Source organism: Panthera onca, chromosome B1 (assembly GCF_046562875.1).
Source record: "Panthera onca isolate mPanOnc1 chromosome B1, mPanOnc1 haplotype 2, whole genome shotgun sequence".
Lineage (NCBI taxonomy): Eukaryota > Metazoa > Chordata > Mammalia > Carnivora > Felidae > Panthera > Panthera onca.
In genome coordinates this window covers 183,417,303-183,444,731 of record NC_138342.1, presented here as the reverse complement: position 1 = coordinate 183,444,731, position 27,429 = coordinate 183,417,303, and the positions used below count along the sequence as shown (strand labels likewise).

The following is a 27,429-nucleotide window of genomic DNA, read 5'->3' as shown; positions in this document are numbered from 1 at the left end:
TTCTTTAAATTTATTTTCCTAAAAACTGTCTATTCAATCCCAATTGAAAAATCTGTCCTCATTCCAATCCCTCCTCCAGTCTCTTCTTACTTCTCTATTCCATTTCTCATAATTGTTTGTCCTTCTCTTCCTTTATGACACTGGAAAAAGTTTATTCCAGAAAACTTTTATAGTAAGGTTTAAAAAAATTTAATGTTTATTTATATTTGAGAGAGAGAGAGAGAGAGAGAGAGAGAGAGACAGAATGTGAGCTGGGGAAGGGCGGGGGGGAGGGGGGGGGAGACACAGAATCCGAAGCAGGTCCACGGAGCCCTATGTGGGGCTTGAACTCACGAACTGAAAGATCATGACCTGAGCTGAAGTCGGATGCCTAACCGACTGAGCCACGCAGGCGCCCCTAAAATAAGGTTTTCATTTCCTCTAAGCATTGTACATTGATGTGCTGACAGTCACAATTATAGCCACAATCCTTGGTTTTCAAGATGCGTGCCAAAAATACTGATCGCGACCTAATGATAATCACAAAGATATAAAGAGAATTCTTTGTGCTGATGTTCATCATATGGTATTTCACGGAATATAAGATGTGACTGATTGCAGGACACACAATTATTTCATGAACTACTAAAAAGTAACAATGCTGCCAATTAAGAGAAAAAAAAACCCACAATGCTTTCTTAACACTTACAATTTTTATTTTATACTTTGCGAATATTATACAATTCATATTTTTACATCTATGGAAGTAAAAGCACTATGTAAAACTGTTAACACATTATAGACTATAAAACATCAGGTAGAGTGTATTCTGAAAACTAGTAAATTTCTAGGAGCTGTCTTCGTAAAACAGTGCCTACAAAATGCCAACATCGGTAAAACGGGGGCTGCTGTAGTGTTGGCTTAAGGATTTTAAGCCATTTAAACAATCAGTTCTGTAAAGCAAAATTCATACTCCATTAAGTCACCATGAAAAACTTTCTGAAAAGCTTTTTAGTACCCATGACTATAATTCTATAATGTATGAATTCCTATTATACACTTTGAGAAGCTTTATGGCTCTGTGATTTATTTACACCTATTAAAATGTTGATAAGATTAATCTCACTGGCATGTATTACCATACCAGAGGGACTAAGATCAATGTCGGTTTGGTAACCAACAAAAATTTTCAAAGTTTGAAGAAAGACATTAATCCACAGATATATGTACAAACAAAAAACTAAGTTTCTTGATTCAAGGGCAGGTACATTTATTTTAAGATACTATAAGAATGTACAACAGGTTGCTTTACAATTATATTTTATAATAAGAACAATGAACTGGATAAATTAAATGAACTTCTTAATATGAAATGACACTGAGAAAATAGCATAAACTTTTTACCATGTAGGCTTTCTGTAGAGTACGATACTAAAATTTATGTATAGTTTCATGTTTCTAAAGAATAATTTGTAGAAGGAAATACTGAGAATAACGGCATACATGTATTTCATATGTTACTATTAAAGCATTAAAAATTTTTAATGGATGTAAACAACAATCCAGTGAGATATTTTTACCTCCCAATTTACAGATGATAAAGTTCAAGGGTAATAATATATAACCACTGTAATTTGTTACTTTTTCATTTTAATTTATCAGAATATTTTATTTATTCCCTTTTTAATATTATGTTGCAGCCTTATAAATAAATATTCATTTATACTGATAAAAAATAAAGCCTGCATACGTAGTGTGCCTTGGGAGAGTGACAGAATTATAAAGAATTTTCATGAGCTAATTCATTTTTATATCTATACTGACAGAAGTGTTCCAAATAGCAATTTCTCCATGTGTGTAAGATAATATAACTTTTAGTCAAAGATGAAAGTAAATTGCATGTCTTCAATTATTTTGGATAGCAAATAATTACTATTGAGAACATTCAGTGTAAGGTAGACTAGACCTTGGACATGTTAAATGAGTGGGTTGGCATTTTCATTTAGTCAATCAACTGAGTCAACCTTCAAAGCAGGTGAAATTAAATGATTATACTGCATGGAATCTTCAAATCCATGAATCATATATATTTCTATATCAATGTAATAAATAATGCCAGATAAAGAATGTACAAAGTTTAACAAATACATAGTCAATGCTAATCGTAACATTTTCTTGGAAATAACAGTACTTTTATAAATAGGCGGATGCAGAACTACCAATTTCACATTTATAACTTATAAAAACAAAGTCCGTATTTCCTATTTTCATATGCAAAAGCAAGGTGATAGTTGGAGTGTGTGCAATTTACATTAAATACATCTCAGAAAAGAAGATAAATGAACTTACCTTCCACATACAATATATAAATATATTAACTTAATTTCGTTGTTCTATTTTTGTACAGTATCCTTTTATAAACTATACGTTCTAACTGAACAAACTTCCATTAAATGCTATCAAATTATTTTCTCCATGTGAAAACCTAATTTTGTTTCTCTCTAGAAAGTTTTTCTTTTCTCTTTAAGTCTTTTGACTTAATGAATTTGAAATATCATTTTGAAAGAATTAATTTACTTAAGTTATTCATTATGACCAGCTGTTTGGCATCACTTTTGCACGTGGTCCTTTTGCAAGAAACAAAATCTTAACTTCTACCAAAGACAGACATCACTCGTGTACGTCTTACATCCGCACCGTGCAACACTCCCGAACAGCACGTCACACGTCTGCAAGACATCACTGCGACTGGCGTTACGACACATGCCATCTGCTGTCAGGAGCAGCGGCATGTTAAAGGCGGTCACGACAAGGACAGTAGGTACTGTAGCCACCACGGTTTCTACCATGAAGATGTGACTTTTTTGGAGAAAAAAGAATCTGCATTTGAAATTGCTTTACCGCACACGTAAAAGAGTATCAGACATTCTGATGACTTTGGCCAATAAACAAAAACTTTTAAAAACTTTTACTTGATTCACACAGTGTATGTAAAGTACTTTTAAAAGTTAAAAGTACAATGTAAACCATCATATTATATTTATATAGTAGCTTAATTTCTATTTGTTTTTCAAAATTATTTTAATGTAATTAAAAACCTGGTAATAATGGGGATTCATCAACAACTCTAAGGGCCTAAGATAAATCTCAAGTAATACTCATTTTTCTGAAAATAACTTCACAGTCTAAAACCAAAGAAAATATGTTGTTGCTATTAATTTTTAAGTGATCTAGATTCCAGGAGTCATATATTATTTTGAAATCAGGTAAATTTCTAATAAATAAAAAGTATTTAAAATACATTCTTACATAGTCATTGGAAGTATCTATATACTTCTGAAAGGAATGAAAAAGTACAGAGTTCAGTAAATCAATGCAAAAGCTCAACTTGATAACACATAACATTTACAGTTAGTGAGAAGATGCATATTATCTGTCTTATGTTCAAGAATTCAATCAAGAAAAACTATATTTAGTGTTTCTTCTTTTCCTTCATTTCTACATGCTGTGATCTGAGACCTGCTTTTACTCTGAAATTTTTGCTTCTTGGATCATCATATAGATAATAATCCTTTAAACTTTGCTTTAGAAGTACCTAATGAGAAAAAATATTAGCAATATTTATTTACGATGAAACCAAAAGGTGATGACATTAATCAACTATTATTATAATAATGTGAAACAGTAAGGCACATAATAAAAACACTCGACAATATAAGATTCAAAGACTTAACATAAGACATTTCGTTTAACTTAAAATTTCAGCATTTTGCTAAGTAACTTGGCTAACCGAAAGGTCTAGAATAAAGGTAGTCGTTTTTATCTAGGGTTCCATGTACTACTTACTACACAGGATTAGTAGTGTCAGCGTGGCACTATTTTGGGTTGGTGGGGAACACTACCTATATGAACAAAGGGTACGGTCCTACTTGTTTTTTGTTTTAATGTTAGTGAAGTTTCTAAGGCAGTGGAAACTTCCTTAAAATAGAGAGGAGGGAGACCTGACTTCTTTTGCTAGCTCAACAGTTACCACCGTAAATAAATAAGCCTACTTGCCACTGAACATGTTAGAGCCAAAATGAGTTTCCCAAATGAGTTCCATACAAAAAAAAAAAAAAAAAAAAAAAAAAAAAGAAAGAAAGAAAGCTTTGAAAGCTTTGTAAAATGGTGAACACTTGGTTTTCTCTCAGAAAGACACATAAATAGTGGCATATTAAGATCTGATAAGTTCTAAGGGGGAAGAAACCTACTGTATCATGTTAATTAGGATACTTCTCAAACTTAATTGATTGGCTAAGTAGATTTTTGTTGTTGTTGTTTTTTTAGAGTAATACGCATTGATATCCTATGGAACCACTTTGGGAAATATTGCTAAAGACAAATACAAATGTTTCAGGCTTGAGGGAAACAGCGAGAATGTATATTGACAAGCATATATAAACGAACAAAACTGTTACTGATGAGACCTAACTAATAAGAAATCACAATAAACCAAAATTTTGTAGCTACAATAGCACACTTTTAAAAGGAAAAAAGAAAAAGTAAACCTCTCATTCTGGAGATCAGCAACAAATAGGAGTTACTTCTTTGGGTTGACACAAACGGAACGAATCTTGGGCATCTTCCTCAACTACGGCACTCGATGGTGATGGTTAGTTAACAGTAAGTAACACGGCTATGCCATGAGACAGAATGAGGCTCAAATCCTAGCTGGCCACTTACCAGCAAGTTATCTTGGGCAAATTACTCACTATGTCTTTATCTTCTCTGCTGTCACATGGAGTATCCAGCCGTGAAGATTAAATGAGATACTACATGTACAAGAACACCTATTAGAGGGCCAGACACCTAAAATAATTCTAAAAAAGTCAGCTGCTATTATTACAGCAGATGTTTGGACATGGTCCTATAAAATAGTTAACTAATATTCCCTTAGACGCTAATGGTCCCAGATCATAAAAATCCTATTTGGATTCATATTGTATCTGCTCACACACAAAATTGCAGGCTTAACAGAAAATTTTTCATTCAAGACATCCAAGAGAATTCCAGTCAGATGAGTATTTATTCTAGTTCCTTTTTGGATCACAGTGTAATAGTTGCAAATTCATGCTTTGTCATAATGATTAATTCTTAAATTAAATTACTGGTCTAAAATGAAATCATTAGAAGTGTAATTCTTCAACTGAAATAATGGGCTAAAATACAAAAATAAGTTCTAAGTCTATTTCTTTCAGCTATTTCCTAAGTGTCATAATAGAAAAATAAATTATGATTCTTTGTTTCTGAACAAATTTAGACAAACAGGGAAGCTACATACTTATCTGCTGTGAAGTTCCTTCTTTAGACAGGATTTGAAAGTGGGATACTTCTGAACTGTTTTATAACCCTGCGGAACAGAGGATTACCAGTATGTAAACGTACACAAAATATTATGGGGCCACAGGTATGCAATAAATAAATAAAGAAAAAATAAAAACATATAACATTTAAGAGATAAACACAGTGATTTGTAGCATGGTTTATATTTTAATCTGCTTCTGCTACTCTAAAATTTTTGAGGAAAAATAAATGATTTTCAATGTATGTCCTTTCAGGTATTTGTGACCTCAGTTGGGAGTGTTAACAGCTCACCACTAGGTGGCAGTTAAGTACACGGTATCTTTACCAAATTTAAAAAATCACTAAAAATCTTTAAAAACATTGTTTAAGATGAATCTCAATTTTTTTATATATAAATTTTCTCTTTTTAGATGTACAACATTTAGGGGTATTCTTACCAAAGACAGAAGATTGAACATTCTGTTAATAGAAAATTTTTTTTTTTTTTACCTTCCGTTTGTGGCACATCCACAAACATGTTAAATGTGCAAACATTTGTTGATTCATGCTACATTTCATTACTTAAACCATGTTTCTGAGAAAAAAAATCACTAAATTTCTAGTAATTTTCAGTAGAAGATGTTAACAGGAAAAAATATTTCAACAGACAAAACAAAGGTTTTTAGTGTATTTTCCATTTAAAAAGTACTGAATATGCAGTGACCGAAGAGCCTCAAATTGCCTAGTGGAAATCTGCATCGTACAAAATGCTATGTCTTTGTCTAGTACCAAGTCTGAACTGCCTGTGTGCAGACTGAATTAATCGAAAAATATTTGACATTTCTCCCCGCAAACGGAGAGGAACATATTAACTGGATATGCAAGTGAGTTACTGAAATTCAAACTGATTTATATTTTCAAAAAGCGTTAACTTTAATCATCTCAAAGTGTTTTTGAAAATAGGTATGACCTTATGTGTTTTCTTTTCAAATATGACATTTCATGTTTCTATCCTTAAAAATTTGTATAAATTGCTTCTGAAACGGAGATGAGTTTTTTCTTTCAGTTTTTAAAAAGGATATCAATAGGCTTCAAATTTATTTTACCCGGAATCCTCTATGGAGTCTGTCTTTCATAATTCCAATAAATTCTTTATAACTTAATTGATCATCTTTGTCAACGTCAAAAATCTTGAAGACTGTGTTCACTAAATGTGGTGAAAGTTTGAGGCCAGTAGCTACATAGACGGCACGCTTAAATTCATCTGGATAAATGTTACAGAAAAGGAGGAAATAGTTAATATTATTTTTATAATATATGTTAACTACTAGAAAGGTTATAAAAGAAGTTTTTCTGACCATGGGTCATGACTTTATGTAACACGCGACTTTTCATCAATCATGCTGTCTTTTAAGGGAACAGAGAATTTATGTTGTTTGAATTAAAAAGGCCAAGCAGTAGCTGTATCTTAGGTTAATAATGCATTCATATTTGATGATGTTTAATGAACACCTACTATCAGTGATAGACGTACTAGAAATTAAGCTGAATAAGTTACCAAGAAACCTACAGTTCAGACAAATGACGAGACAGCTGTCCAAATAACCGTTACACAGGACCACACAAATATTAACGAAGTGTATGAGAACTTGGACAGAGTGACTACTTCTGTCTGTAGTGTGGAGTCGTAAGGAAAGGAAAGAGAAGAGCAGTGATTAGGAAAGGCTGCAATTTGTATGTGAGCTGAACCCTGAGGGATGGATGAATTCTGCTTGTGGAGATGAGGGAAATGGCAGAGGAGGGGACAAGAATGAACACAGGCGTGGGGGGAAAGAGGAGAGTCTCGGGCACGCTGGGAGGGCAACAAGTGGTCTGGTCCGGACAGAGCCCAGGGGACACGCAGAAGGTGGAGAAGCTCTGCACAGGGACTCTGAGGTGAGGAGCCTGGACAGTCTTCAACAGGCAAGTGTGGAACGGAGGAGTTTACACAGCAGGCGTGTCGTAGAAGGGATCACGTCTTAGAGAGATCACTGTGTGAGCTGTCTAGGAAACATCAGAGAGGAAGGTGGATAATGGCAGGAATACCACAGGGTTGGCCACCGCAATGGTCCTTCTGAGAGGTAAACACCTGAAAGTAAGTGCTAGCAGCAACAGCAAACAAAGAGAGACGGATTCCGAGCACCTGCCAGGGCACACATTTGATTGCTTTCATTCCTAGTTCCATACAGTAAAAGAGCAACTTTCCATTCTGAACCAGGTAAGCAGATGCTGACTTTTTTTTCCTCTCAAGGTTGACTAGTGGGTTCATCATGGCAGTAACTGCCGGTCTGTGAAAGCAGGGCTCCCAAAGTTTTGGTTTTCAAACACAAAAGTAGTTGAGCTGAGATGTCTTTTTTGAACATCTGCACTAGACAAGGGTGAAATAGGACAAATTTTCAGGTTTCTCTAACTCAGCGAGTACATGAATGAAGCTAGGTGAGGGATTCAATATCTATGTTTTGGGGGGAGACAGAATTTATGAGCATTTAGGGACTACAGTTTGGCTTCTCCCCAGAACTTGGTAATAGAAAAACAAGACTGTCCTCTGAGATTTAAACTTGGGAATTAGCACTTATTAGATTATGGCAGACACAGGTAGAATTACCTCAAAGACGTAAGTGGCAAGTCCTCATATGGCAAGAATGGTAAACAAAAGACACATTAGGGAAGGGAAATTGGTCCCAGCTACAGAATCTTAGAAAACGGACTGGACTCGTTAGTTTGTCTATAAGGAAAGAATGAAGCTGATCCTGAGGACGACAGCATTCTGAATTCTATGACAGTGTATTTCTTTGGAAATTAAGCAAAATCAACATACAATTTTATATGCGATTCTTAAAACTTGATTAACATAAGTCCACAGCAAAGAGGGGGCTCTGTTGGCAAAATTCAGGCTTCTCGATCAGCAGGGACTGAGCAAAAGATCAGAAATACAAACATCACCCTGTGATGACGTTTGAGCGTGGCCAGCTGGCTCTTCCATAGGTGCACATGCACTGCACAATGCTACCAGCGGCCATGAGGTTTCTTCCTCTTTGAATCTTTACAAGCATCACTAAAGTCTTCTCTATAAGATGAAATGAAGGCCAATAATAAATTTAATGGAAAAATTTAGCATATTTCCCTAAACTCTGCTGGAAAACAGATTTCCCATCAAAGTATGTATCACACTTTCAGGTGACTTGATGGCTAATATGAGATACTTTATTAATTTGTTATCAAAGCTCCTAGAAACAAGATAGGATCATTATTTTTTGCCTCTAAGTACTGAAAGACGATTACTTACCTTGCCCTATAGAGCGACTTGCAAAGTTATACATATTCAAGGCTATTGCAAAGTCTTCTAAGTTGTTCAGAAACTGGAAAAATGACCTGAATTCATCAAATGTGATGCCCTATATTGGGAGAATACATGGAAATATATTTAGTATTGCCAAATTTATTAAAATAAGCATCTGTACTTACTAGACATAAATAGATTAGGCACTTGCCATATCTCATGTAGGTAAACATTTCCAGGGCACATTCTGAAGCCTCCTTCCTCAAATGGAATGTAAAATTCACTCAGATTTATTTCCACTGCATAGGGTTGCTACCATTAGCATGACAGGTGAAAATATTTTTAAAACACTGTCATATCTGCACAAAGTTTCAAAAATGATACAATAAAAATGAATAAAACTTTTACAACCACTTTGGAGACCTCTTTGGTTGTTTCTTATAAAGGTAAACAAACAGCTACTATATAATCTAGCCATTCCATCCCTAGGTGTTTGCCTAGGAGAAATGAAAACACACGTCTCCCCAAAGAGTTGCACACAAATATTCACAGCAGCCTTATTCATAATGTCCTAAAGCTGGAAATACCCCAGATGACAGGTGAATGCATACACAAGTAGTGGTCTAACAATACCAAAGGGCCCAGCTATGGCTTGGCAACATGGATGAAGCTCAAGTGAAAGAAGCCAGACACGAGACACCACATGCGATATAATTTCAATATACGAAATTCTAGAACAGACGAGAGTTATGTAAAGTGACGGCAAGTAGATCAGTGGCTGCTGAGGGGCTGCGGAAGGGCAGGTGGACAGGGAAGGGGCACAACGCAACAGTGCACTTTTTTCAGGTGACAGAAGTGTCCTAGGACTCTGGTTTCTAGTCTAGCATGAAAGAAACTTGGAAGCAGCCACTCTGTCCTAACAAGTAAAAAGCTGAATAAACAGAGGGGGAAAAAAACCCAAAAAGCTTCAATTTTGAAAACTGTACTTTAGGCCTAAGTTTTTTAAACCCTAAGAGTAAGTATGATGATTAAGAAGAAGAACACGAGAGGAAAACCACCCCTAGAACACCAGTTTCTCCTGTACACGTATTCCTTAAATATAACTCAGCATTTGGCCATTAATGTCTGTAACAATGACAATGCGAAAATCAAAATGTTGAACAGGCCAGAGGCAGGGTACTTTCACTTGTTTCTGCCACGATAACTCTGCCAGGACAGCACGAGAAGGCCCCGTGAGTGCACACAGTTCTGGGCCCACGGAGAGGACCCCGGAACGTCATCTCCATAAACTGCAAGGACTACCACCACTACCAGCTCAACGCACCGTGTATCTCAGACAATGTACATTTGGCCATGAAGAGCTACATTTAAATTGTTATGTTCTCAGCAAAACTAATACAATTGACAAAGTAAACAGAAAAAGGGCATAGGGCTAAGAGCTTAGGCTTAACAATTTCTCACCTTAACATACATGAAAAGGGAAAGGGAAACTAACGAGGCAGCATTGGAAAGGCAGGGAAAGAACCAGAAAAGTCTACTTTCATATAAGCCAATTACTGATTAAACGATTATCAGAATCATATTCATTATCAATTTATTATCAAAATAATAATACCAATTTTTGGTATACATTATTTCCACTTCACCTGCAATGCTTTTTACCTGCAAGGAGAATTCTCACTGTCTTTTCTCTTCACTATTTTCTCTTCCTCTTTTCTTATATTCATTTATGGCCACTCCAACCCTGGATTTTGTTTTGTGACCTGATCCCAATTGCCATGTTTTCCAGGAAGGGCTGTTTGAATCAATTAGGGGGAGTGAGCCAGAAGGGGTTTGTCTTGATGTGGAGAGCTTGTTGCTAGGGAAACCGGTCACTGTTCTGGTTCTATATCAGTTTATGCTGTGGCCAGCTGCCACAGCAATTTTTAAGCAAAGTGTAAACAAAAATGTCAATTCTTTTAGGGAGCATAAGATTAAAAAGCAAATCGAGGTATGACAGAATACAATGTTCACCATCTGAATCTTTAGATTTTTCAGAAGAGTGATGTCATGTTTCAGAAAGATAGGTCAGATTCAACACCATATAATTATTCTTCTGTGTAGATTAAATTCTTTGTGTTTGGAAATAGAGAATCATAAACTTGAAGAACAGGGAATTCATTTTGATAATTTAAAGCACTCCATTTTTAACAGCAGCGAGAGAACGACAGTGTCAGGAGGTAGAGTCATTTCTTCTTCGTCTCACCACCAGAATCACTTTTGTAATGAACCATTTGGACTTGAAAGGAAAATGTCCTAACTGTGAGAAGTGGAATGAAAAGAAGTATCTTACACTGTAGCAAAAATAACATGATGATAATAACGGAAAAATTTAAAGCATCAAAAAGACATGAACTGAGAATCAAGAAATAAACCCAAATATCTACGATAGAATGATTTTCAATATGAGTGCCAAGGCCATTTATTGTAGAAAGAACCTCTTTCTTTTTAACATCTTTTTAACAAATGGGGCTGGGACAACTGTTTATTTACACTAAAGGAAAGAAGTTGAACTCTTATTTCACTTCATAGACAAAAATGAACTCAAAATGGGTCAAAGACCTAAATTTAATAGCTAAAATTATAAAAATCTTACAAAAAAACAGAAACAAAAACTTCATAACCTTGGAACTGGCAATGGTTTCTTCCTCTTTTTTTTTTTTTTTTTACATCAATATATTCTTTATTTTCAAAGAGGAAGAGCTGTTGTATTTTCTTCCTGGTAATAGTTTCTTAATATGACACCCAAAGTATGAGCAACAAAAGGAAAATAGAGAAATGAGACGTTGTCAAAAGTAAACATTTTTTGTGCATTAAAGGATACTATCAAGGAAAGTAAAAAGACAACACACAAAATGGGAGAAAATACTGGCAAATCATGTATCTGACAGGATTCTAGTATCCAGAACATATAAAGAACTCTTAAAAATCAATAACATAAATGGGAATGCAAGCTGGTGCAGCCACTCTGGAAAACAGTATGGAGGTTCCTCAGAAAACTAAAAATAGAACTACCCTATGACCCAGAAATTACACTACTAGGTATTTATCCAAGGGATACAGGTGTGCTGTTTCAAAGGGACACATGTACCCTCATGTTTATAGCAGCACTATCAACAATAGCTAATGTATGGAAAGAGCCCAAATGTCTATTGATGGATGAATGGACAAAGAAGATGTGGTATATATACACAATGGAGTATTACTCGGCAATCATACGGAATGAAATCTTGCCTTTTGCAACTACGTGGATGGAACTGGAGGGTATTATGCTAAGTGAAATTAGTCAGAGAAAGACAAATATCAAATGACTTCACTCATATGAGGACTTTAAGAGACAAAACAGATGAACACAAGGGAAGGGAAACAAAAATAATATAAAAACAGGGAGGGGGACCAAACAGAAGAGATTCATAAATATGAAGAACAAACTGAGGGTTACTGGAGGGGGTGTGGGAGGGGGAATGGGCTAAATGGGTAAGGGGCATTAAGGAATCTACTCCTGAAATCATTGTTACACGAGATGCTAATTTGGATGTAAATTTAAAAAATGAAGAAAATAAAAAATAAAAGTAAAAAAAAATCAGTAACATAAAGACAACACGATTAAAAAAATAGGCAAAAGACTTGATATTTTTCCAAAGAAGATAGACAAATGGCCAACAAGCACAGGAAAAGATGCTCAACATCATTATTCACTGGGGAAATGCATATTGAAACACAATGATACCATTGCACATCCACTAGGATAGCTAAAATTAAAAAGGCAAGCAATAACAAGTGTTACTGTGGAGAAAAATGTAGAAACATTAGAAACTTCAGACATTATTAATGAGATTATAAGATGCTGTGGCTACTGTGGAAAACAGTTTGGTAGTTCCTTAAAATGTTAAAAATTAAGGATGCCATGTGACCCAGCTATTTACCCTGAAGTATATATTTAATTCTCTGACAGTTCAAAACACATGTCCACATGAAAAAATTGTATACGAATATTCATAACAGCATTATTTGAATAGTCAAACTGGAAACAACTCAGAAACAATTCACCAACTGACAAACAGAGGAAATGTGATATAGCTATATAATAAAGTAGTATTTGGCAATAAAAAGGAATGAAGCGCCATTATTTGCTAAAATATGGATGAACTTTGAAAAAGTTATGCTAAGTTAAAGAAGCCAGACATAATGGATTACAAATTATATGACTGCACTTTTATGAATATCCATTATAGATGAATTCATAGAAACAAAGCAGATTAGTGGTTGCCATGGGCTAGGGGGAGGTGAACTGAGGAGTGACTGCTTAATGGGTTATGGGGTTTCTGTTTAAGATGATGAAAAAGTTCTGGAACTAGTATTAATGATGATTGTATAACATTGTGAACAGAATGCCTCCAAATTTTACTCTTTAAAATAGTTAAAAGGGAGAAATGGTAAATTTTATGTTATGTGTCTTTTATAATAAAAATTTACATATACTATTGAAATATGTCATTCAGGATGTGAACAAGCATGTGTAAGTCCATTTGGATGGAACTGTGGCAAGGCCTCAGTGAACAAAACCGAGAGAGTTGGTAAGACATAATTCAATCAAGAGACAAACTAGAAAATGCTGTAGATCTCAAGCTGCAGCGTGATTACACTGGTTGTACTGGCAGATACCATGCTCTATCTGCAGCCATGATGGAGCTCCCAGTGTGTGCACCTGTTTTATCTTTGGTTGAGGTACATAAGCGTGAAATAATTATTAGAAGACTAGGACGAGACTGGGGGGAGTCATGCCATGGAAAATGGCAGGGTAGGGTGCTTAAAAAATTGGTCCCTCCATTGAAACAGCCATTAGCTGGGAAAGACTGACAGGATTAACTTTTTTCAAACTCTGGAATCTAATCCATAGTTGATAGCAAGGAGGGGACTGGTTAATGAAGAGAAGGGTAGCTGGAATTCAGGGAGAGAGCACTGTGGTGTTTCTGTCCACTGAACTACCATTTTTATCTTTCGGTGCTGTGGGATAGTGCTGATGTTCCCGGCGTGGCTTCCTGGTGCCAGAGGGCTACTATGGTATGCGATTATTAAATGTTGTGTTATTTAATATAAAATGTATTGGTAATTAAAATGTTGTTATTAAAATGTTACCACATGCGATCTGACCTGTATGGTGGTTCTCTGAGGGACTAGTGAAGAGGCTGACTTTTGTTTTGCCCCTCCCTCCTGGGCTTTCCTGGGGACAGTGACATCTATCAAAAGATTTAAAGACATGCACACTCTGTGCCTGCCTGACACAAGGGGTGACAGATGGGACAGGTGGCAGACAGAATCCAAAAACTTGACAAAGGGAAGGCTGAGGAGAATGGTACTAGAATAGGGGCTAACAGGGACACTGTAGATACCTGGGAAATTAAACGTAACCAGGAACTGCCACATGCTTTGAAAATACCTACGGATGTTAGGTTACCACCTCTTGCAGATCTGTGGGCTTTGTGGAGGCAGGAGAAGAAGGCAAAGGAAGAGGCTTCGGTAGCCTGGGTTAGTGCAGGAGGAATGCTCCAACTCAGAGCTGAGTTGCAAAGAGAACACTCTATGTTTTTCTTCCTGGCTCTGGGATGTAAGGATCTCTGTCAGTTCTCTGGCTAATCACTTAGATAACAGAACAGAGTCTTCAGTGACTATACATGACAAGAAATGCACTTTCCCCCATTTATTTAGTGACTTCGCCAAGCTATTTTGCGTACACAGCTGTAGGGGAGAGTTTGGTTTTTCAGAATTAACACAGTATAATATTCAAAATGGTTAGGTTTTAGCAAAAAATTATAATGCATACAAAGAATTAGGAAAATATGGCCTATTCATCAGGAAAATACATCAACAGAAACCATCCCTGAAGAAGTCCAATCACTGGACTAAACAGACAAAGACTCTGAATCAACTAAAATACACTCAAAAGAGCTAAAGGAAACTATGGATAAAGAACTAAAGGAAATCAGGAAAACTACCTATGAACAAATAAAGAATATCAAGATAGAAATTGTAAAAAGGAACCAAATAAAAATTCTGGAGCTGAAAAGTACTGTAACTGAAACACAAAGTTGAGTAGGTATTCAGCAACAGATTTAAATAGGCAAAATAGAGATTCTGCAAACTTGAAGATAGAATAGTTAAAAGTATTCAGTCTGAGGAGCAGAAAGAAAAAAAAATGAGGAAAATTAACAGAACCTAAGGAACCTGGGGACACCATCAAGTGTACCAATATACAAATTATGGGACTTCCAGAAATAAAAGGGGAGAAGACAACAGAAAGAATAGTTTTACAAATAATGATTGAAAACCTCAAAAATTTGATGTACGACCTAAGTCTACACGTTCAAGAAGTTTCATGAACATGAAGCAGGAAGAACTGAAAAGATCCATACCAAGACACATACTCAAACTGTCAAAAGACAAAGGCCATCTTGAAAGCAGCAGGAGAGAAGTGATTCTTCATAGAGAAGGGATCCTCAATAAGACTAACAGCTGATTTCTCATCAGAAACCATGAGGCCAAAAGTAAGTAGGACAGTTCAAGTGTTAAAAGAAAAACATCCGACCATTCTGTATGTGGCAGAATTCTGTATGTGGCAGAGCTATCCTTCAGAAATGATTAAGATGTTCTCAAGTAAACAACATGTGGCAAAACTATCCTTGAAAAATGAAGAAAGTAAGACATTCTCAGATAAAACTCAAGGGGGTTCGCTACTAGCAGATCTATCCGACAAGAAATGCAAAAGGGAGTCACTGAGGCTGAAAAGAAAGGAAACCAGAATCTAACTCAAAGCTATATGAAGAAATAAAGAATTCTATTTAGGGTGAAGGTAATGGTAATTACATAGATACTGCTTCATACTCGCTGGGATGGCTATAACTAAAAATTTATATATATATATATATATATATATATATATATATATGAATATATTTATATATATATAAAACATATATATATATATAAATGTCTATGGACAGATGAATGGATAAACAAACAGTATACATACATTGGAGCATAATTCAGCCATAACAAGGAATGGAGTACTGATACAAGTTACTACATGCGTGAACCTCAAAAATATGATGAAAGAAGCCAAACATGTAAGGTCACATATTGCATGATTCTATTTATATGAAATAGTCACAATAAGTAAATCCACTGAGACAGGAAATTGACAATGATTACTAAAGGCTGGAGAGGAATGACATAATTTGGAGGTCTATACACTAGTGACTACACCCCTAAATGCTAGAGTCACATATCCAATTGCCTACATAACTTCTTCATTGAGATATCTCATAGGAATCTCAAACTTAAACTGTCCAAAATGAAACCATTCATTCTTTCCTAAAACCCCAAACTTGAAGTCTTGCTTAGCTCAGAAAATGGTACTGCTGTTTCACAATGTGTTTCAGGCCAAAACCCTAGGAATTCTTGATTCTTCTTTTTCCTTCACATTGAAATCTAATCCAGCAGCAAGTTCTATCAGCTCTCCTCTTTAAATGATCCAATTTCTCACCACCTTTCCCTACATTCACCCTGGTCCATGCCATGCTCATCTCTTGCCTGCACTCCTATAACAATATCCTAACTTGCCTCTTCCTTTCAGAGCTGGGCCAACTGAAGTGTACTCTGAATATACCAGCCATGATGATCTTCTGAAGGAGGAATCAGATCATATGTGGCCCATGAGTCACATATTTAGGTGTCACAGCAGACAGTGAATGCATGCTGAATAAATACTTGACGGATGAATGCACACAGGCCTATGTTCTAAAGCAAGGCTACCAAACTTTTCCTAGAGTAGACCAGAGGGGAAGTATTTTTATTTGTTTAGGAAATATAGTCTTTGCTGCAACTACTCAACTCTACTATTAGGACGCAAAAGCATTCACAGACGATACATTCAAAGAATGAGTGTGGCTATGTTCCAATAAAGTGTTATTTCTGAAAACAGAGGAGGTAGGTAGTTTGCTGACTCCTGTTTCAAATTTTAATAATGTAGTAGTGTCCCATCACTCTTACAATCACCATTAGAATAAAATCTAAATTCCTCGAAGACCTAACCCATCTCAGTCTCTCCATCTCCTACTACTTTCCTATGCGCTTACTTTACCCTATTTTGCTATTTCTCAAATAAACTCAGCTTCTTCTGTGCCCACGCCTTTGGTATTTGCTGTTTCCTCTGCCTCTTTGCATAGGTCATTCCTCACAGTCTTTCCTCCAAAGCTACCTCTTCAAAAAAACCTTTCCCCAACAGTCCATCTCCTTTTCCAGTCCTCATGACTTTTGTTTAACATCTATCATTATCTGGAAATAAATCATTTATTTATTTTTTGTTTACTTGTTTATTGTGTCTCTCCACTAAGAGGTATTTCCATGGGAAGGATTTTGCTGATCTTGTCACTTTATCTACAGTAGCTAGAATAAGGTCTCATAAATGGTTGATGCCCAATATCTGCTAGATACATGGATGAAAATTAAAGTATTTTAGAAATGTCAAGTGCTATCCAAGTAGCAGTACCTGTTATTCTTTTGGGAGGAAATGGATGAGAAATGAGAGGAAGGGAAAGATATAAGTAGGGTGTGGTAGGAGTATCATTGGCTTACAGTCTTGGGTTTGATTCCCTGAACAAGTGTCTAAGTATCTGAGAAGACTCGGCTTCACTTTTTCTAAAAGAAAAAATGTCAATATCTGGAAGTCTGTTCTAAGGATTGATGACGTAATATCAAACCAAACAAACATCAGGAGAATTGATGCTGGTTCATTTGCCAAATTTTCTTTCTTTTTTTTTTTTTTTTAACTGTAATGATTTGTAAAACTAAGATACTTCTATCAATTATAAGTTTTCAGAAACTGAATTTAGCCTAAAGGAAAACTTTTTATTTTCAGATAATTTTTTGATGTATAAGTTGCAAAAACAGTATAAGCGTTCCCATACACTCTTTACCCTGGAACTGAACTTTTTGAGTTACAGATTGCTGTTTCCATTTGGTAAAAGACGAAGAAAAGCAGATTCATTAAAGCTCTAAATATTCTAGCAGCTTGACAAAGTAGTACAATTTCCGATATTTATTTTTAGGGATCTGGGTATCAATTGGAAAAAATTCAGTTTATCATACAAAACAGATAAAAGTCCTCTAAGAGATTATGTAAACTAATGGCCAAATGCATCAAGCCTTTTTTTCTCATTCCATAGGAGACCTGGAGAATTGTTAGCACTGTCACAGTGTAGCCACTTTAAACAAAGTCAAACTATTTGCAAGTTTTTCTTGGATAGATTAACTTGATCCTTCTATAAACACAAATAGAAGGCAATATATCCAAAACATCTCATGCTTGAAGGGGTACTTGTAACACCAGTTCCATTTGGTTGCAATGATGCATTCAAATACCACTAGATAATGCGACTGCTCAGAATTGCTGACAACACATTTGCTGCTAAACAAATAGACAATCAGTTGTCCCAGGTTCTTAACCATTCGTGCCATCCAAACTCTTTGAAAACCTCACTTCACTTCCTGATAAGATCCCTCACTCATCAAAGGCTGTCTTCAAATGACCTTTTTTTAAGGATATTATGGAATAAAGCGTTACTGAAATGATGTCGATATAAACTATTTTATATGAGGTGATGTTGATGTGGTAGTCAAAGCATATAGCTCAGTAGAATTCTCTTCAAAAATGATATTCATAATTTGAATTACACAACTGCTAATAATCTTAAAGGTTTTCAGCATTTCTAAGAAAGACATGGATATTGACCCAGAATTTTACATTAATCAAATTTTGAAAATTAGCCAGAGCACTTAGGACACTGAGGAAAAAAGAATGAAATATATCCGAAATATCTATTAATCCATAGCAGAGAAAAAGAATTAAGAAAAGGACAATATACTTTATAGACCTATATAATTACAAGATAGTATCATATGTAACAAAATAGATATGGGTGATTAGATACCTTTTCTTCAGGTATACTGTAACGCACATTTTCCAAAAATACTGATGTATTTTCCACATTTGTATATCGTAAAAGAATATGAGCAAAATCTTCTTCACTGATAGTGTTCATCCCATTAGAGTAGGAAAGGAATTCTATTTCTAGAACTTCTGTTTGTAGGTTATCCATGAATCTATGACAAAATATATAAAGAATGAATACGATAAATGAAGAATGATGGTGGGGGCTTTGGCTTCCCCATCTGTGAAATGGGGATAACACAAAGACCTTGCAGGGGAGCAATGAGACTTTTCGAGAGTTACTGTGCAGTGCCAGGCGATTACTACATTGACACTATATCCATGTTTACTAATGTGGTTCACTGAGACTAAGGAGTGGGGGAGATACCTTCTCAGGAATATACAGGACATAATCAATCCAGATATCCAGGCATTTCTTATCATTCAGCAACTTCCTATTACACTTATCAAGATAACCACTAGTATGCTGGTACTGATGGAAGTGCGTATTTGTTATAGAGATATATTCAGTTAAGGTGAAAGCAGCCAAGAGGTGAGTATTTCTGCACCAGATCGTTCCTAGAGACCTTTCTGACTTCAGCATGTTAACATTTTTCAATACAAATATAAAGGTAAGCTCACCTATAAAAATCTTCAAAGTTGAGCTCAGCTTTTCCTTTCTTTCCAAAAAAGTGCACAAGAAGTGTAGTATCTGTTACCAAACTTGTAATGTCATCAGCACGCTTAAAAAAATCACAATTTAAAGGTGAGCTGCAATAAACAGAGTAGGGATACCCAACATCCCTCAAAGAATTTTATCACCATATAAATACCAAGAACATACAAACATTAACATTAGAATGAAAAGCATAAGGGTGCATTAATAAATGCCATTATTGGCAAAATGAAGTTCAATATTTGAAAACAGAAAAATATGATTGAAATTGATCTTTATCCTCAAAAAATTTTAAAGATTAGGATTATATTTTAAGGAGTTTTCAAACTCAAAGTATACATATAGGTTATCTGTATTTTAAATTATCTAAGATAGCTGAAATCCTTTACTAATCACCTAAATGTTTTCTCACTATATAAGTCATTTAGTTTGGATTTTCCTAATCAACCCAAAAAATCAATGTTTTTTAAGGATGTCAAAGGCGGTAAATTCTTCAGATGTACGAAACATGGGGCTGACAAAAGAACTGTCAGAAGCTTCACAAAATAGATTCCTTTAAGCATCACATTTTCCTTTTGTATTCCACATTTATGATACTTTAAATTGAAGATACTATATTTTGAAACTATTACTTTGGAAATTACACCATCTATAATTTTGTTTAAAATTCTTACATTATTTTTTGAATGGATAAGAAATTAATTCCAGAGGATTTTTTCCTGCAATTTCCAACAAGCGTATTCTTAAAATCACATAATTCTAGTCCTTATAAAGTTTACTGGCCTATGAAAACAGTCCTTTCCTTTAATGTAGCGATATCAATTTTCCTTTTTTTCCCCCTCTCTCCCCTTTGATTCTTTTCTCTTCCTTCTCTTCTCTCCTTCCTTCCTCACTTGGCCAATAACTCATACCTATCTTATAAAACTCAGGTATAAAAATTAAAATTCAAATGACCGTAACTCTCCCATATATTATCCTGGAAAATGTAAGAAAAATAAGAGGTCAAATAAGAACTACTATTTTCTGTATTAAAAAAAAACACAGTCATAAATATCCATCTAAAAGTACATATCTGAAATATTACTTCTTGGTGAGAATTTTGTCGGCATTTTATAGAAAACAGAAGAAACAGCATATACTTCTCTACAAAGGAGTAAGTTGTGATCTGTGTTCCCTGACAAAATGTCTCATCTTACCCATCTTCCACACATTAACTTTTGGTAATCCTTTGATTCTTTATAGTTCTCTTCCCAATCTTTCACGAAGACAGCAATTTTATCCTTCATAATATTTGTTGGATCTTTATTTCCCTTCTCCCTAGACCAACTATTATTAACTACTAATGACTAGTTCAATGTTATAGAGACTACATCTCGTGATTTGTCTTTTCCCTCCCACATGCCTTCTTTTAATCCCTGTTTTTCTAAAGTGGTCTCTTTGCTATGGTGATTACTCAGGTCTTTCTTAAAAACTCCAACATGTAGGTATCTTCCACTTTAAATGATCTCAGATTGGTGAAATTCTTTAGTAAGACTATAGGTCTTATTTATATTTATTTAGCTTGGATTTTCCTAGGTAATCCCTAGCATATAACCTCCTTTAACTGGTTTGAAAGATCTCTACTGCTTCTTAGTTTGCTGACAACTCCCAGGATTTTCAGGAGTTGGAATAACTTAGAAGTTTCCTGAAATATATCCAACTTCTTTGAAGATCTGATCGCCAGGGAGAAAACACCACAGCCTGGAAGCCAGGTGTCCCATACTATCTTTTAAATATACCTTATTGAACAAGCAGATGATGGATGTTGAGGAATATGAGTGGTGCCAGCCTTTCAGAACTCCCTACTGATAGTAGGCAAGTATAATTTTCAGTAGTGCTCAAAAGGCACTATTACCTCCACCAGTGGCTTTAGGTGGAGGAGGCAGACTGCCATAAGGACAGGATTTAAAATCAGAAGATCCATGTTTATGGATCTTTTGACCTTTAGCTTCCTTATCTATACAACAGGCACAAACCTACCTATGACAATGAATGTGAGGATAAAATTAGGGTATGAATGTAAGTCAAGTATACAAGTGTTATTATTGGCAGTCATAAGCTGCTTTGGTGTAAAGCATTAAGACCGTTGGGAAAAAAGAGATTTCTCATGTTAATTATAAACATTCTTTTGTGATTGTGTATCATCAAGTCTAATCCATCATTATCCATGGAACAGCTTAAGGAAGCAGGGGGAGGAAATATTTGAGAAGGCATGACTAAATGGAGCATCAAGTGGAAGCTCTATCCAATCAGAAGTCAGTATGAAGAACGGGGTGGGGGTGGGTATCCATCTAGAAGCTAGAGGAAGGGAATGTGGGGGAGGTATAAAGTGGGTAAAAAGAGGGGCCATGGTGTTCTAGAAAAAGCTGCTTACTTCACAAATAAGTAGTGGTGTGGTGAGCACATAAGACGGTGAGCTCAAGTGTCAGATTTCTGGCTTCGGATCCTGAATTTTAACCGCTTAGTTAGGTGACCTTGGGAAGTTAACCTCTCTGAGGACATTAGTACCCTCAGGAATAATAATAGTACCTACCTTGAAGTGTTGTGAGGCTCAGGTAACACATGAAATCATTTAGCACTATAACTGGCATACTGTAAATGCCTAACAAATGTTGGCTATTGTTTATTTTTGCCAAATCAATATATTTCAAGAAGTTGAAAAAGGACTAGACGAGACAGAAAAGATGATAATGTTGACGCTTAATGCAAAAAAAGTTTTACATGGTGCACTCTTACTTCTTTTGTTAACTGAAACTGCCCATATATGTTATATAGACCTGAAAAAAAAAGCCTTCAAATGAGAACACCAAAAGTTAGTGAACTCCGATAACACCCTCATGAATTGTTTTCCTTTAGTGCTGTGATGTCCTCTACCTCAAGACCTGACACAGTGAAATGAGATGGCTTTGTTTTACACAGGTTTTAAAGAATGACCTCATTCTTCCAGCTTTTCTCATGCCCACTGAACAGAGCAGATCTTCGTTTACAGTCTTTCATCATCAAAATCTTATTAGACTTAGGTTGCACTTATCCAGATAATCCAGACCCACAGAGGCATAAGTAACAGTTTGACATTAGAGAAAAAAAATTAGAAAATGGAAATGGTGAAAACTTTTCTCCCCCCCATTCAATGAAACAGAGCACTGTTGGGAGTCATTGAAAACTATACCAGTGCCCTTAGTATCCTGGCAGTGTTATGTAACTTAAATCACAGGGGAGTTGGGACAAAATAGAGACTTTATCCCTTTGATTCTTGTGCTCATTGTTAAAATAAAATGAATTCAGGTGTTTTCATAACAAAGCAAGAAAAAGCCACAAAAGAACCCTATGGCCATTTATGAAAGACCCTTATCTTTTGGGGCTTAAAAATTACTTTAAAAGATTTCATCAAAAATAAAATAAATTAATAAATTTGCATGGAATTAAAAATGTCAAATATTCCAAATTTTTAAAATATATTTCAACATATTTTTATTGATTACAGTAGTATAATAATCTTATCAAACTCTATCCAAGGGTGGCGTATCAAACAGATTTCTAAGCTTTCTTTCAAACTAATGTGAATTCTGAAATACTGATACTATAAACAATTCGATGTACATTGGCGTCAGTAGGAACCGATAAGGAATTACGATGAGCTGTAACTTAACTACAGTTAATTCTCAATTATCCTCTCTCATGTGGGACGGTAGTAACAGAGATAATCCCCAAATAATTATTTTACTTTAGAAGACAATATAAGTTTTGTTTTCTTCTTTCTTCTATCCGATTTACTTTCATGATGTTTGAATCAATTCATTAAATAATCTAGCATCTTATGAGTGAAGTGTAGGTTGATCGTAGCCAATAGTGTGCTAGTACACAAGCTCTTTAGGAAAAAAAAACCCAACAACCCCGATTTGTAGTGTTGGCCAATTTCTATGGTATTAATTCCTCTATCATGGCCACTTTCAAGGACCAACAAGATGTCATGGAATGTTGAATTGGGAAGAGATGTGCAGAATTAGCTCTAGGAAGCCATAAAATCTAGCTCCAGCACACCTCTGACGAGTGAAAAACATCTTCAAAAGGTCTTATGCATACATATAATCTTTGAGTATATGTAAGAGCTGACTGGTCTTCTGATATTAAACCTCCCCAGATCTGGATTAAATTCAACATCGAATTAGCAGATTGTGTCCACCTGTGGAAATTTCTTAGATTAAAGACAGGCTGGAGGCTGAGAGGTAGACAGTCTCCGATGGAAAGAGAGCAGGGACACGACTGTTAGTTTGAAGCTAGGTCCCAGTTGGGCTGTAGGGACTCCAGGGCTCATGTCCCCAGTTGCTCTTATTTCAGGCATTTACTACCACGTGCCTGCACAAATGATTACAGAAGTAAGTACTTCTAACATACCTGTAAATGGAACATCAATTACCACTTTATGCCTTAAAAATGGTTCAAATTAAAAGGTAATTTTAAAGGGTTAATTACTGGTCATAATTACATCATATTTACATATCAGAGGTAAATTGGAGAAAGGGAAAAATGCTTTATTTATGTTTTTGTATTTTAAAATTGAGCACAATTGACAAAACTAACATTGCCAAGTGTTTGCCTAGCCTAGGGGTGCCAACAGAGTAACACTGTATATGGGTAACAGAAGTCACACCTGGATTCCTGTTCACGTCTTCAGATTTTTAGGTGTAATTTTTAAGTAAAAGTTTAGGGCTGCTTGGGTGGCTCAGTCGGTTGGGCGTCCGACTTTGGCTCAGGTCACGATCTCGCAGTCCTTGAGTTCAAGCCCCACGTTGGGCTCTGTGCTGACAACTCAGAGTGCGGAACCTGCTTCAGATTCTGTGTCTCCCTCCCTCTCTGTCCCTCCCCAACTCACACTCTGTCTCACTCTCTCTGTTTAATAAATAAATATTAAAAAAATGTAAAAAAAAAAAGTCAAAGTTAGAAAAAGAAACGAGAAGCTAACTTTAAAGAGAAAAATAATGAAAAATGTATTTCAGTATTTACTGAAAAGTTCTTTGTGGTAAGACTGACAGCCATTTCTAATAAAGTTCTTAAAAATTAATAGAAAATATAAAATAGTGTTTAATGTAAAAGACATAGCCCATCTTTAAAAATGACAAATCGCTAACAAAACAAAACAAATGAAAAATCCCTAATAACAGCAGCATAATGAGTCGGTGGTGGGTGCACCCCACCTGAGTGCAGCAATAAGGTACATGTCTCTAGAGAATTCAAGAACAATAATGGATAATCGTCAGTCCGTTTTTTAATTTTCCATGCACTGGCAATCCTGAACAGTGTCAAGTTAAAATATCCCTCCCTTCCTTGACTGACTTCTCCTAGCATACCTCCTCTATCCCCCTTGGTAAGCTACACGCGAATATTAGGAAATGTAATATTGAAATCTACCATACGCTAAAGCATTAGCTATCTTTTACCAAGTTAAAAGTTTCAGCCTTCATGTAACATTGCAAATTATAAGGTTAAAAGATTCAGTGAAACAATAAAATAGTACTTTCAAATTTCCTGAAAGTGAGCCTTAAGTTAAAAATAGCAATATTTCTTTTTAATTAAGTTGGAAAGTCACAAGTTGATTTAATATAGACCACTATAGGTGGCTTTGCAGCCACTGCCAGCACAGAAGACATATTCGAACATACCGTTCGGACACGGGAATTATTGCTTTACTGGAGAAAAGGGAAAATATAAAATTATTGCTGGTTTCATCACTGTAACTCTGAAATGAAATGAAGACCAGATTTACAAAACGGCAAATAGTACAACGTCCTGCTTGAGGTTTAATTGTACCTCTGCGAGGTCTGAAAAGAGTGCTTGGCTTGTATTACGTCTCAGTGTATCCCAATAGCTTCTGGAGACCAGTTCCTCAGCATCTGTCTTAAGTACCTGTAGAAGTTTTAAGAAGTACATCTGAAATCTAAAGAACAGGCACAAAGAATGATAATTTATACACTTTAAGTCTCTTCTAGCCAACCCTGAAAAGAAAACACATTAACTTACCTGTTTTGTTTTCTGCTGCGCACAACAGTATTATATTACATTGCTGGTAAACCCGGGGTATTTTTTCAAAGGTGTAATGGTATATAACCACTATTTCCACGTACAATGTGGCTTTGTCAAAAAGAATCGCATTCTTCGGCCCTCCCCCATGCTGCCTACCGAAACATGCGTAACTTCTAAGAAAGTGTGGAATAAGCATTTTATTCACACCTTATGTGAATTCATTTGGAGAATATTTTGGTAATTTTGTAGCGATCTATAAAAATGATACTTAATTTAAAAATCAGTTATTGTTGGCTAGTGTACATTGTGTCGGTGCATCAAAGAGTCAAATGCCCACATTCACATTTAGAGGAACAAAGCTGAAACTAATCTAAAACATATACAGAATAAATGTGCCAGTTTACGTTAAACCACCTGAAGTTACTCAGGGATTTGGTAGCTGTGTCTGTTGTGAATAGATGAGGGACTTCCTAATCTTCTATCTCAGTACTGGCTAGACTGAAGAAGGCGATGGATACCAACGGTAAGAAACGCAGTCTAATCTTCATATGAAAATGCACAACTACAAGCTTAACTTGGGTCTCTGTAAACAAACATGATTACACGCAGTTTCTGGCACGGTTTATCAGGGAAGATTTCACAGGTGCTCAGGCTTGGTATTCTGGTTATTGTGAGAAGAAAATGCTGCTCGGTGTACTTAGGAGCGGCTGATGATTTTTATTTTTGTGTGTGTTAATTTTTAAAAGTCTGGTGCCATTAATAAAATCATAGTGCATGTGGGAATTATTTCAACACACTAAACTCTACTTCATTATTAATTGGGAAAAAACACTGCTTACTGCTCATATTTTAATAGAATCTTAGATGTTAATAATAATGTATAATTTAGCAGAAATCACTTCTATAAACATAGAGGTACTTATTACCATCAGTGTAAATGCAGCAATATACCAGAGGATCTGCTCATCACCCCCTCTAGTAACAAAATAAAACGTAACTAAGCAATTATAAGCCAAGTGAGTAAAATCAGCTGAATTTAGAACAAAGTCCGTGTCTTTATATAAGTATGGTAGAACCTCAGTAAATGTTAGCTAGATTAGGTACTCTGCAAAGATTATCTTAATATTTTCAACATGGATACATTTTTTTATTGTAACTGAGAAGGTTATGGTAAAGAAAGGGATTGTTAAACCTATCAAACTAGAAAATAAGGCTTACTACCCTGTTATTTGGAGGGTAACAGGAATGATTCACTTTGTGAAGCCATGCCTCTCTCCTTCCGACACTGGTCACCATCGCCACTCACGCACATGCACACACACAGGCACACACACCAACACTGATGACATCAGAAGGACGTTCATAACATATTAAGGGATACAATTAGTTTGATAGACTATACTGATGTGGATCTCTACATTTTCTGAGCATAGAAAAGACGTAAATGTATTCAAACATACTGATTATCTCTGAATGATGAGATTGGGATATGTTTTATTTTCCTCTTTTTGCTACCCATATTTTAAAATATTTTAAGAATGTATATTTATCTATCAGGATAATATATTTTTCAATAAAAATATCTTACTTAGAACATAACAGCTTAATGGTCCCTCCTGTAGAAAGCTTTCACACTCAACATTTAGCTCCAAAGATTAAATTATGATAGAATATATAACTGAATTGCTATAACTGCCAATATATGTTGTTTTATCCATAGGCTCTTAGATTATAGAGTTTCTGGGGAAAGGGACAATATTCTTACAGCAATTATTGTCATTCCTCATATTAATATGTCATTCCTTGTACTGAGGGGGTAAAAGCTAATACATCAGTGATTTTCTTGGCACAGTCATAGGTGTGTATGTTCAGGAGACAGGATTTAATTTTTGATAATGACTCAGGGATTAATTTGGGGGATGAAATCGAGGGTAGATTTTCAGAACATGCAAAACTAGTAGAAAACTTTAATATCAGAAAAATATAACACAATATTTAAAACAAGTTTAAAGTAGCAATGAAAATCAGCCTAGATTTTAATAGCAA

At 35.4% G+C, this 27,429-nt stretch overlaps 1 protein-coding gene across 6 annotated transcripts in view; it reads right to left on the bottom strand.

Annotated features, from left to right (window-relative positions):
* Positions 1-673: 673 nt before the first annotated feature.
* MICU3 (mitochondrial calcium uptake 3) overlaps positions 674-27,429 on the bottom strand; it is a 110,995-nt gene continuing 84,239 nt past the window's right edge. For 5 of the 6 annotated variants that reach the window (XM_060653079.3, XM_060653081.3, XM_060653084.3 and 2 more), the window contains 7 exons: positions 25,171-25,266; positions 19,290-19,390; positions 18,649-18,820; positions 8,627-8,735; positions 6,408-6,565; positions 5,300-5,368; positions 674-3,574 (listed from right to left, as the gene is read on the bottom strand). In XM_060653079.3, the coding sequence (XP_060509062.1) occupies positions 5,300-5,368; positions 6,408-6,565; positions 8,627-8,735; positions 18,649-18,820; positions 19,290-19,390; positions 25,171-25,266 (705 nt within the window). In that variant the 3' untranslated portion in view covers positions 674-3,574. The remainder of the gene's footprint in view (positions 3,575-5,299; positions 5,369-6,407; positions 6,566-8,626; positions 8,736-18,648; positions 18,821-19,289; positions 19,391-25,170; positions 25,267-27,429) is intronic. The other variant, XR_009615879.3, reaches the window with a different exon arrangement.